Source organism: Mobula hypostoma, chromosome 29, assembly GCF_963921235.1.
Source record: "Mobula hypostoma chromosome 29, sMobHyp1.1, whole genome shotgun sequence".
In the NCBI taxonomy this organism is placed as follows: Eukaryota; Metazoa; Chordata; class Chondrichthyes; order Myliobatiformes; family Myliobatidae; genus Mobula; species Mobula hypostoma.
Genome location: NC_086125.1, coordinates 20,335,219 through 20,348,506, shown reverse-complemented (window position 1 = coordinate 20,348,506; position 13,288 = coordinate 20,335,219). Strand labels below are relative to the sequence as shown.

General features: G+C 45.4%; 1 protein-coding gene across 2 annotated transcripts in view; it reads left to right on the top strand.

Moving 5' to 3' along the window:
* notch3 (notch receptor 3) overlaps positions 1 to 13,288 on the top strand; it is a 224,764-nt gene that overhangs the window by 115,937 nt on the left and 95,539 nt on the right. For both annotated transcript variants that reach the window (XM_063035973.1, XM_063035972.1), the window contains exons 5-8: positions 1,050 to 1,172; positions 3,612 to 3,845; positions 6,805 to 6,960; positions 8,013 to 8,198. In XM_063035973.1, the coding sequence (XP_062892043.1) occupies positions 1,050 to 1,172; positions 3,612 to 3,845; positions 6,805 to 6,960; positions 8,013 to 8,198 (699 nt within the window). The remainder of the gene's footprint in view (positions 1 to 1,049; positions 1,173 to 3,611; positions 3,846 to 6,804; positions 6,961 to 8,012; positions 8,199 to 13,288) is intronic.

Here is a 13,288-nt window from a genome sequence, read left to right as displayed (position 1 = left end):
TAATGCAAAGTTGAAGAATGAAAAAGTTTTAATGCTTTTTTTTGGTATATATTTTTTATTATGAATTGCAAACCCACACAGTGTTCTCTGAATAGTTATATAGAAGCACTTTATACAATCAATGTAGATATAAAAAGATACTTTGCAATACGAATTAGTGGGCTTTGTAACTCTGCTCACTCACAGCCTTCAAAAATGAAGCTGGAACAGGCCATTCAGCACCTTATCACTACTTCATGGTTCAGTGGGATCATGGCTGGTCCTGGGCCTTAATTCACTTTTCTGCCTGTTCCCCATGTTGTCCAATCATCAGCTTTGAATATATTCAATAAGTCATCTCTGTGGAGGTTGAGACTTCCAAAGTTTTTCAACTCTCTGTAAAGAAATTTGATCCTTGGCTTAACTTAGTCCAAGTTCTAGATTCTCCCACGGGGTTTGGGGGGTGGGGGTAGAACATCCTGTCCTAACATCCCACTCTGGTCAATCCCTTTCTCAGTCATATGTTCGATAAGATCACCTTTCAGTTTTCTAAAGCCCAATGTGTCAGGCCTGCGTAGGCAGGTACCACCAGGCTAGCAGGAGTCACCTGTGACTTGTTTCCAAATCATCACCTGCAACCTATTTAAACCCAGCTCTCATCCACAGTCCTTGACCACCTATTGAACCAACCAGTCGCTCCTAGCCTTCAGTTACTCAGTTGCCTTGTCGTTAAGTATCTGTTCTGTGGCTCATTATTTTGCAGTTTATTATTAAAGTGCTAAATTGTCTCTGCTGCTCTGTGTTTGGGTCAAGCCTCCTCTACATTTCCTGACACTATGAGCATGGCCCCAACATGCCCAACCTCACTTTGTAAGATGGCTTCTTTGCCCAAGAGAATCAACCTGTTGAACCTTCTCTAACTTGCCTCCACTGCAAGTTATATTGAAAGTCCAGGCTGCACAGTATAGCTCTAGGTGTCGTCTCACCTGCATTGAACTCCAGTAATTTGGGCTGCAGTTCAGTTTATTATTCAGGAAGCTTGATCCTCGCTTTCTTTCTTTCCTCATTAGGTTTTGAGGGACAGAATTGTGAGATTAACATCGACGATTGCCCCAAGCACAACTGTGGGCACGGCGGGACCTGCATCGATGGGGTGAACACCTACAATTGCCAGTGTACACCTGAGTGGACAGGTATGTCAGCATTAGCAAGAATAACATTAGCAGGGCAGGTGAGATACCATTATCACCCAATGAAAGGAGGAAGGATTTGTATTTATGATTTGGGAATTTTTTTGTCTAATTGCTCATGAGACGTTAATGGTAATATAGTCGATCTCTAATCATCTTTGAAAGGAGGAAGAAGTTACTATATATTCAGTGGCTACTTTATTAGGTATCTCCTGTAACTAATAAAGTGACAACTGAGTGTACAGTGCCATGCAAAAGTCTTAAGCACATAGGGTGCCTAAGACTTCTGGACAGTACTGTATTTGTCAACATGGAATGGAGAGTGAGCTTGTAATTTTGGCAGGAGCAAAGGATGTCGGGAACATCGAGGGTGGAGCGTCACGGGAGGGGTGTGGGACAGGTGGCAGAGAAGGAGTGTCAAGGCCGGGAGGTGGCACGTGTGCAGACACACCCAGCCCTGAGACGCCAGGCAAGGTTATTTGATTCCAAACAATTGGTTTAATGATCATTATAGAATGTCTCTCTGGTGCTTCCCACTCCCTCCCCTCTCCCTTCCCCCTTTTCCAACCATGATTCCCCTCTCCCTGCCCCCTTTCAACTCTCTTCCACAGCAGAGCCCACGATCAGAATCAGGTTTTTATCATCACTCACATATCTCATGAAATTAGTCTTTTTTGCAGCAGCAGCGTATAGTGCAATGCATAAAATTACTGCAGTACTGTGCAAAAGTCTTAGGCACGCTTGTTTTGTGTGTGTCTGTGCACGTCTATCTAAGACTTTTGTACAGCGCTGTGTGTTTGTGATCTTCGGCCACTGTAGTCCACTCACTTCAAGATCTGATGTGTTTTTTTCTGCACACCACTGCTGTTACGTCTGGTTATTGAGCTTCAACCATCATTCTGGCCATTCTCTTCCGACCTCGCTCATTAACTATGTAATGGAAGGCTGGATCAACTATTGAGGATGAAAGGATAAAAATGACAGGATTGAATTAAACAGGTTTTGAGGGTGCATTATGTTTCGGGGTGGGGGGGGGCGATAAATGTCCTGCTTTGGTGCTGTACGTTGAATATATTTTGTGGTGTGTATTAGTTTTCCAGGAGGTGGGTGTCACCTGAAAGCCAGTGTTTATGCCTGTCGCTAATTACACTGAAGAAGGTGGTGCTGAGCCAACTTCTTGAACTGCTGCTACAGTGTGAACCCCCACTTCTCCCAGATTCTCTATATTGACGCAGTGGTTATGATCCAATTAAGTAGCTGATTAGGGCACTTAAGGGTTTGCTACCTTGCATGGAATCTCCTCATAAGGACGACAGATTTCCTACTTTGACCTCAGTGAGCCTGAGGGGCTTTTGCAAAGGTCCAGGCTTTTCATGTTCACTGTTAATGAGGTACTTTCTTTTTAAAAGTACATTTAAACGCTGGCCCAGATAGTCTGTAAAGACAGGGTGCCAGTTGGGATGACAGTGGATTATCCCACTCTTTCCCCGATGGTCATCTCCATGGAGCTGAGGCTACAAAGACTGCCCCGACTGCTGTGCTCCGTGCCCGCTAATATGATGAACTGATAAATGAGGCTTTGGGCCTATCCCAGGGTTCAGATCTGAGGACTCAGTTTTGGATTGGAATGCTACTGTTTGCTTGATTTGTCTTTTTTCCCCCTTTCTCTTATGTATTGAGTGATGGTCTTCTTATTTTTATTCTTTATTTTTCTTTAATTGGCTTATTTTGGGTTTCTTGCTTTGTGGCGACCTGTGAGCAAGCAAATGTCAAGGTTGTATAATTTATACATTTTTTGATAATAAGTGTATTTGAATCTTTAATTATTTAATAAGCAACTGCTGTGGTGGAATATGACACTGCTTCTCCAGTAGTTAGCTTGATCTGTTGGATCACCAGGCAGGTAACCACACCACTCTGGCCGGGGATGTGTTGGCAGTCCTGGACTGGGTGGCATGGTAGCACAGCAAGTGATTGCTAGGCTTCACAGCACCAGCTGCAAGAACGGGGTTCGATTCCCTCCGCTGCCTCCGAGTTCTCCCCGTGACTGCGAGGGTTTCCTCAGGGTGCTCTGGTTTCCTCCCACATTCCAATAGATGTACAAATAGTAAATTGTGGGCATGCTATGTTGGCACTGGAAGCATGGCGACTCTTGCGGGCCGCCCAGCACAATCCTCACTAATCTGATTTGAAGGAAATGATACATTTCACTGTACGTTTCGACGTACCTGTGACAAATAAAGCCAGTCTTTTTCTTTATCAATCTGTTTCGAATTGTATTTCTATGACAATGGACACTGTACCAACTTGAGCCAGCTTCCGACCTTACTGAATTATTTTGAGGGATATTCGAGCCTGATTGATCATTTGACTAAATATGTAACATAGAAATACTTTTGTTATCTGTGGGACTCTGACCCTCCGACGATCGTGCCCCTTCAGGTCAGTTCTGCACTGAAGACGTCGATGAGTGTCACCTGCAGCCCAATGCCTGCCACAATGGTGGCACTTGCTTCAACACTCAAGGCAGCCACACGTGTGTCTGCGTCAACGGGTGGACGGGGGATGACTGCAGCGAGAACATTGACGACTGTGCCACGGCGGTCTGTTTCCATGGCGCCACGTGTCACGACCGAGTGGCGTCCTTCTTCTGCGAGTGCCCCGTTGGGAAGACAGGTACTGATCTGCATTTGTTTCCTCCCCACCCTCCGTTTTGCATTCACTTGGAGACATAGGAACAGAATGAAGCCATTTGGCCCATTGATTCTGCTCCACATTTGAACCATGGCTGATTTATTATCCCTCTCAATCCCGTTCTCCTGCCTTTTCTCCATTGCCTTTGACGCCATCACTAATCAAGAACCTATCAACCTCTACCTTAGATATACCCAATGACTCGGCCTCCACATCTGTCTGTGGCAAAGAATTCCACAGATTCACCACCCTCTAGCTAAAGAAATTCCTCCTCATCTCTGTTCTAAATGGACGTCCCTCTATTCTGAGGCTGTGACCTCTGGTTCTAAACTCCCATACTATAGGAATCATCCACTGTATCTAAGACTTTCAATATTTGGTAGGTTTCAATGACATCCCCCCTCATTCTTCTAAACTCTGGTGAGTATAGGCTCAAAGCGTTTAAATGCTCGTCATATGTTAACCCTTTCATTCCCAGAATCATTCTTGTGAACCTCCTGTGGATTCACTTCAATGCCTGCACATCTTTTAGATATGGGCCCAAAACCACTCTCAATACTCCCAAGTGTGATCTGACTAATACTTTCTAAAGCAACACACACACACACACACACACACACACACACACACACACACAATGCTGGAGGAGCTCAGCAGGTCAGGCAGCATCTACAGCATCTATGGAAATGAATAAGCAGTCAACATTTTGGGCCACCTATAAAGCCTCAGCATTTCATCCTTGCTGTTATATTCTAGTTCTCTTGAAATGAGTGTTAAACTTTCATTTGTCTTCCTCACCATCAACTCAATCTGCAAGTTAATGTTTATGGAATCCTACCCAAGAACGGCCAAGTCCCTTTGCACCTCTGGGTTTTGAACTTTCTGCCCGTTTAGAAAATCGTCTGCATCTTTGTTTTTTCTACCAAAGTGCCAATCTCTAACTGCGCTCTAAGATGATCTGTTATTCCATGCACTGCATACATTCAAATATAACACCTTCAGCCCTGTATTGATCATCATTTTTGATTTTGTCCCCGTGTTACGCTTCAACTCATCCCACTGACTGCAATTTTACCCAATCATCTGCCTGTCCTTCCCCACAATGCATCGAGTTATACACCAGCTGCCCCATCCTCAGCCTTCTCACTGTGGCACCCATCCCTCTGCCAAATTAGTTTAAACCCTCCCAAACAGCTCTGGCAAACCTGCCTACAAGGATATTGGACCCTTCGGGTTCAGGTATAACCCATCCTTTTTGTATGTCATACCTTCCCCATAAGAGATCCCAATGATCCCTGCTCCCTGAACCAGTTCCTCAGCCACTCATTCACCTGCACTATCATTCTATTCCTGCCCTGGCGAGTGCGTGGCACTGGCAGTAATCGGAGATTACTTTGCAGGTCCTGCCCATCAGCCTCTTCCTATTCTCATTGCACAAGGCCTTTTTCCCCCTTTCAACCGATGTCATAGGTGCCAATGACACAGTGACAAAAGTCCACGCTTTGTTGCGTTTGCTCTTAAAGCAGTGACCCTGAGTTATCTTCTTGACCCACTGCTACCTATGTGGTCAGTCGTACAGCAGGGACACAGGCCACTCGGCCCAACTTGGCCATGCTGACTACAGTGCTGAGGTAGCCCCATTTGGCCACGTTGGTCCCCTCAAACCTGTCCTATCGGTTTACTTGTCCAAGGGTCTTTTACCCGTACCTGCCTCTACTACTTCCTCTGGCAGCTCGTTCTATTTCCAGTCCTCTGCGTGGAAAAACTAGTCCCTCAGTCACCCTGGAAATCTTCCCCGTGACTGGTGCAGTCTGTGAGATGCTGGTATGTTCTTGTGACGATGTTGGCTGCTCCCATGTTCCAACGTCGTGTGGATTGGCGGGTAGTTGGCCAGTGTAAGCAGCTCTGAGTGCGGAGGTGAGAGGTGGGATCTGGAGTGAGCTGAGGGCAATGCGTGGAGATTGGGTTGGATCTGAGTGGGATCAAGGTGGGTGGATGCTGGGTGGTCTGGAAGACGTGTTGGGCCAGAGGGCCAGGTTCCATGCTCACCACTCTATACTGCATGTATATATAATCAAAACCACTAGTCGGAGAAATCAAAACCTGCAACCGCTGTAAGTCTGAAATAAAAACTGAAATTGCTGGCAACACTGAAGAGATCAGACGGCATTGGTACAACAGGAAACAGAGTTCACGGTTTTGTTTAGAAGCCCTTCAGACAATAAGTCTCAGATCACATATATAGGTATACAAATAAATGGGTTAAATATAAGCAGGCTAAGGGTTAACGGTGCAAGGTAAAACCTATAAAGGGAACATGAGGGAGAGCTTTTTTTACTTGCTGAGAGTGTGGAATATATTATTTATGAGAGCACTAGTAATAATATACTGTTGTATATTTAATTATACTTCGTATAAGCACTTCATGTCAGCTTGCACATCTACAGAGTAACTTTATCTGTTAATATTATTTTATGTGGTGTATGTGATATATGGACAGTACTTTGCACCCTCGTCCCTGAGGAATGTTTTGTTTAGCTTTACACATGTATACAGTTGAATGGCATGTATACAGTGAACTTAGAACTTGAAAACTTGGCGGAAGTGTTGGATGTGGGTTTGATTTCAACATTTAAGAGAGGTTAGGGCATGGATGAGAGAGGTGTGGAGAACTATGATCTGGGAACGATGAGACTAATCAGAGTATAAGTTCAGTAAGGACTAGGTGGGCCGGGGGGCCTGTTTCTGTTCTGTGGTGTTCTGTGACGTGAAAGGTTAGCTCTCTTTCTGTTTCCTCAGATGCTTCCTGACCAGGCTGTGGGCTGATTTGGCACTTTGATGGTTTCCAGCTCACAATGTTGGCATGCCACACCCAGTAATAGCCTACAAAGCCACTGGCTTCTCCTCGGCACCTTCTAACTCTTCCCTCATTGACTTGCAGGCTTGCTGTGCCACCTCGAGGATGCTTGTGTTAGCAATCCGTGTCACGAAGGGGCCATCTGTGACACCAACCCAGTGAACGGGGAAGCCATCTGCACGTGCCCCTCGGGATTCTCCGGGCCTGCTTGCAATCAGGATGTGGACGAATGCTCAATAGGTACGGATGAATACTTTGCCCAGCGGAGCTGGTGGAAGTGACAACAGTTTGTCCCATTAGATGTTGGGTAACAACTGGAGTTCCCAGAAGTTGCATCTTTTCACTGTCTCACTTTAGATGAACAAATTCCTCTCATGATACATTTTACTGTCTTAAATGTCCCTAGTGTATCTGCCTCTACCATCACCCCTGGCAGTACACTTGCCATTCTCTGTGTAAAAAAAAAATAACCTATCGTCCCCACTATTCTTTCTTACAGTCACCTTAAAAGTCTGTTGTCTGCCGCCCTGGGAAAGAGGCATTGGCTGTCTATCTATGCCTCTTATCATCTTGTATCTGGATTTACACTCTGTTGTTCTCCACACCTAACATACACTCATTGGCTACTTTATTAAGTGTAAGAGATACCTAATAAATTGGCCACTGAGTGCATTTCTGTATGTTCATGGTCGTCTGCTCCTGTAGCCCGTCCACTTCAAGGTTCAATGTGTTGTGCGTTTGGAGATGCTCTTCTGCACACCACTGTTGGAATATGTGGATGTCTGGGTAACTGTCACCTTCTTGTCAACTTGAACCAGTCTGGCCCTTTTCCTCTGATCTCTTCCATTAACAAGGCATTTTCGCCCCACAGAACTGCCACTCGCTGGATGCTTTTATTTTTTTTTGCATCACTCTCTGTAACCTCTAGAGACTGTTGTGCATGAAAGTCCCAGGAGATCAGCAATTTTTGAGATACTTAAACTACCCCGTCTGACACCAATAATCATTCCAGGATCACATTTCTTCCCCATTCTGATGTTTGGTCTGAGTGACAACTGAACCTCTTGACTATGTCTGCATGCTTTTATGCATTGAGTTGCCGCCATGTGATTGGCTGATTAGATGTTTGTATTAACGAGCAGGGCACAGGTGTACCAAGTAAAGTGGCCACTGAGAGTGTAGGTTTGGATAATCAGACCCTATGCTGATGCCTCGCCTCATATTTCCCCCTGAAATGTGTCGTATTGCTTCTGTTTCTGTTTAAGTTCCATGTGTTTATTTGTTTTCCAAAGGGGCCAATCCGTGTGAACACTTTGGGAAGTGTGTGAATACTGAGGGCTCCTTCCAGTGTCAGTGTGGGAACGGCTACACTGGCCCTCGCTGTGAGACGGATATCAACGAATGCCTCTCCATGCCCTGCCAGAATGATGCCACCTGCCTCGATCGCATTGGGGAATTCACATGTATCTGTATGCCAGGTAAGGGCCCCCCTCTCACCACCTCCGTGAAGTAAGCAGCAGAAATGAATTGTGTGCAGTTCTGGGTCCCTGATTCCAACAGGGATGCGGAGGCTGTGGAAAGGGTTCTGAGGAGGCTCACCAGGATGCCGACTGGATTAGGGGCTGTGACTTTGGACAAACTTGGGTTGTTTTCTCTGGAGTGTCGGAGGCTGAGAGGAAAGCTGATAGAAGTTTATAAAATCATGAGGGGCATTGATTGGGATATCTTTATCCCAGGGTAGAAATATTAAGTACCAGAGGACATGTATTTGAGGTGAGAGGGGGCAAAGTTTAAAGGAGATCTACAGGTCAGGTTTTCTTTTAATATAAAGAGTGGTGGGTGCCTGGAACGGACTGTGGGGGCAGTGGTGGAAACAGATATGATAGTGGCATTTAAAATGCTTTCAGAGAGGCATATTCATGTTGAATGTTCTGTATTTTAAAAAAACAGGCATTACTAAACAGGTTTATCCTTTGCAAACAGAGGGACCAAAACTGAGTAAAATTGGGATGAAATTGGACCGGAGTGCTGCAAAAAGAGGTAGAATCACTCTGCAGGAGGTGCGTGATAGGGCTTGTAGAATAGCTATTTCCTGTTTTCATGTTGTTGCCGACCTCTATAAAGCCTCCCCTATTCCAGTGTCTTTGAATCAACTGACGGGAATTGGTTGTCCCCTTTTACAGTTACACCTAAATGCACAGGAGACAGTAGGTGCTTGAATCTGGTGCAATAGAGAGTTATTGCTGGAGGAGCTCAGCAGGTTGATCAGTGTCAGTAGGAGAAGAATCGTCAACATTTCAGGATGACGCCTTAAGACCTGACTCAGGATTGCAACCCGAAATATCACCATTCCCTCTTCCTTCCTTCCCTCCCTCCTCAGAGATGCTGCTCGATCGGCTGAGTTCCTCCAGCAGATAGCTTGCGGTTAAACTTGGGTGCAGAGAATGAAGTTACCACCACTGGGCTATTGCAGGGCAGAGGGAGAGAGCAGAATTGACCATCTACAGGACCCAGTGGATAGTTCTCAGGTAGTGTAGTGGTTAGTGTAAAGCTATTACAGTGCCCACTGTAAGATCGGGGTTCAATACCCACTGCTATCTGCTAAGAGTTTGTACACTGTCTCTGTGACTACGTGTGTTTCCTCTAGTTTCTGTCCACGTTCCAAAGACGTATGGGTTAAGATAGTGACTGGGTTGGCGGTGGAAGCGGGGTGACTCTTGCGCGGTGCTCAAATCAATCCTTTCCAATTTTGTCGTGACACAAGTGACACATTTTGCTGTCTGTTTCAACACACACACATACACATACACATACACATACACACACTCACACACACACACACTCTCTCACACACACTCTCTCATACACATACACACACACACACACACATACACATACACATACACATACACACACACACACACACACACGGTAACAGTTTGACGCTGCTGTTCGGAGTGAGGGTCTACTGTTATGGTCTTGCTGTAGAGATGTGGGACAGAACGGGGGTTGGTTGGGGGGGGAAACACCTCTAGATTAGTTTCAGACCTTGAAGCTGCTGTGAGCCAAAGAGGAGGTGGGAACGAGACACTGGGTGTGTGATCTGAATGTTAATATGCGGCAGAGTACAGGAGAATTGGCCTGCCCCCTTTCACTGAGGAAATCCTCTTTGTTTGCCTGTACACCACATATTGGGAAGCCGAATATTCCCTCCATCATTAATTTCAACCTTTGAGACTTCAGTGGAGTTTAAATTTTTCCCTGGGGAAAGCTTTCAATAATTAAAAAAAAAAATTGCTTTGCCTTTTAATGCCAGGCTCTGGAAGGGAGATTTTGCATTTAACAGTAGCTACAGGAGAGAAGTGTGTATCAGCTGTCCTGCCAAAATGTATCTCCCAATCCCTTTAGAGGCAGCTTAGAAGTGTTGGTCACAGGCTTCCAGCTGCTGGGGCATTAGATTATCGCAGAGACGCATGAAGGTCCTGTGCTTAGCCGAGAGCTGGGAGGAGAGGATGGCTTGAGTGTGAGACTTGTCAGCAGCAGACTGATATTTAAGTTCATTTTCAATGCATGAACTTAATATATTGAGTGTCAAAGGCTGTTCATCTCTGGTAGGGGTGTTATTTGAGGTTATGCTAAATCTCCACCTCATCTTCATTCTGGCTTTATATACAATCAGTCCTCTTTCTCTGATACTCCAATGAAAAATGTCCCAATGGCCTCACCCTCTCTCCCTGACTTAAGTCCCAGCAAGTGCAGACAAGTGTTTTGTTTTAATATTATGTGCCACAGATAAGCCAAGGCACTGTCACGGTTCTCCTCAATGCTCCCGTTGTAGATTGCATATCGGAGGGATGCTGACTTGCCTTGTGATAGATCTATACAGCATAGACACGAGTCTTCTGGTCCGTCAAGTCCATAAGCTGACCATCAGTAGGGGTGGTACGGCAGTGTGGTGGTTAGCATAACGCTTCACAGCACCGGCAATCTGATGATTCCCACCACTATCTGTATGCTCTCCTTGTGACCATGTGGATTTCCTCTGGGAATTCCGGTTTCCTCCCGTATTCCAAAAAGACGTGCGGTTTTGAGTCAGTGAGCTGAGGGTATGCTATGTTGGCTCCAGAAATGTGGTCACACTCGCGGCCTGCTCCCAGCACACCTTTTGGGCTGTGCTGGCCGCCAACGCAAACGGCACCTTTCACTGTAAGTTTCGCTGTGCGTGTGACAAATAAAGCTGATCTTTAAGCTTTCTTTTGTCCAGTGAAATTAAACAAAACCGCAGGTGATGCAAATCAGAAGCAGGAACAGAAGTTGCTGAGGGTACTGTGCACTTCAGCCCACATCTGTGGGAAGAGACCAGGCTTAGGGTTGTAGACCCTTCATTAGTTACAGTAAAATTGCTTTTTTAAAATATTCTCCCCAATTCCCTCCAGGTTCTTCCACTCGTTGTATCCTAAGGACAATTTGCAGAGGCCGATTGACCCACTGACTGGTCTATTTTGGGATGTTTGAACTGGACACACATGCAATTGTAGAGGACATGCAGACTCTCTATAGACAATACCAGAGATTTGAACTGAGCTCTGGTGCCTAGAATTGAGAAGCAACTGCTCTGTTAGCTACACCATTGTATCAATGTCTGTGGCATGTTGTATATCTGTTAGCGTCAGGAGCCATGGGCTCGGTAGTGATTTACAGGTGAGCCTCCCCATTCGCCAAGTGCTTAGAGTAACGACAACAATGCCTGTAGGCTAGCTTTTGTAAGGGGAAATGCATTTGAATACAGAGGCAAATAATATTTAACTGGAGTCATTCTAGGAAGTTACTTTCGGAGACAAATTCTGCTCAGACAATAATGTTTATAATGCTCAAGTAATGTTTTTAATCTAATAATTGTGAATGAATAGACTAAACCTGAATTCATTATTACATCATAAACATTATTATGAAGTTTACTAATCAATCACAAGTTCAGATTCAACCCCAGCAAGTTTAAAACTGAGACCTCTAACCTATTCTTAGATTTTGTAAAATCTTTATTATTTCTTAATAATACCCAAAGGGATCTGAGTTTCCAGTCTGGGGATTGATAAACCCCTGTCCTTATCCCTGGAACTTAAACGACTACTTGGGGAGATGTGAAACCTCTCATGCTCTGGATCATCCCATCTTGTTTGACAAGGACAGGCTCATGGAATAATTAGGGGTTGGTATCCCTTTTCTCCATTTATTCGTAATTATTACAGAATGAACATTATTAGCAGGGTCGTCATGTATTATCCTGCCCCCCGTTGCTCCTGGAACTAAGTCTTTGTGCGCCAAGTAAGAGGGCGCCCATGTCAACCACACCGCAATGGATTTGGGGATCTTGTCTGTTGGCCTCCCCAGTCTGTGTCCTGGAATCAAGGATTGGGAAGAACCTGGAGGGAATTGGGGAGAATATTTTAAAAAAGGGATTTTACCGTAAATGATAAAGGGTCTATGACGTGAAACCTGGTCTCTTCCCACAGATGTGGGCTGAAGTGAGCTAGTCTACCTCACAGTGCCAGAGATCCAGGTTTGATCCTGACCTTGGTAGCTGTCTCTGTGGAGTTTGCATGCCCCCCTTGTGATCATGTGGGTTTCCTCCAGGTGCTCTGGTATCCTCCCACAGCCCGAAGTGGTAGGTTAACTGTCACTGTAAATTGCCCCTAGTGTGTGGGTGAGTGGTATAATTTGGGAAAAATTGAAGTGAATGTGGGAAGAATGAACGTTAGAGTTGTGTAATTGGGTGACTGATGGTCAGCATGGGCACTGTGGGCCAAAGGGCCTGCTTCTCTACTGTATCACTCTAAAGTTATCGTGAAGGAGGCTGAGAGGTGACCTTATAGAGAATCATGAAGTCACGAGTCCCATAGATAAGGTGGATAGTCACAAAGAAACCACCAGGTTCAGGGACAATTATTATCTTACAACTGTCAAGTTCCTGAACCAGCATGGATAACATCACTCACCACTACTCTGAACTGACTCTATGATCTACACATTCACTCTCAAGTTATAATACAGAGTTTGCTTGGTGGAAGGAGTCGGAGGTTGCTCGTGGAGGGCTGTTTTTCGGACAAGAGGCCTGTGACCAGTGGGGTGCCACACGGATTGGCGCTAGTCCACTGCGTTTGGCCATACAAGTGGCGTGGATGAGAATGTAGATAGCATGTTTAGTAAGTTTGCAGATGACACCAAAGATGTTGGTGTGGGGGAGAATGAGTAAGGTTGTCTAAGGTTATAACAGAATCTAGATCATCTGGGTAAGTGGTGAGGAATAGCAGATGGAATTTGACTCTGACAAGTGCGGGTCGGTGCAGTTTGCAAAGTTAAACCAGGGCAGGACATCCACAGTGAAAGACAGGGCCTTGGAGAGTGTTGCAGAACACAGAAGCCAAGGGATACAAGTTCCTTCAAAGCCCCAACACATGGAGACAAGGTGATGAAGCAGGGATGTAGCAAGCTTGCCTTCATTGTATTTGGCAATGAGTACAAGAGTTGGAGAGCCATGTTGCAGCTGTAAAGGATGGTGGTGAGACCC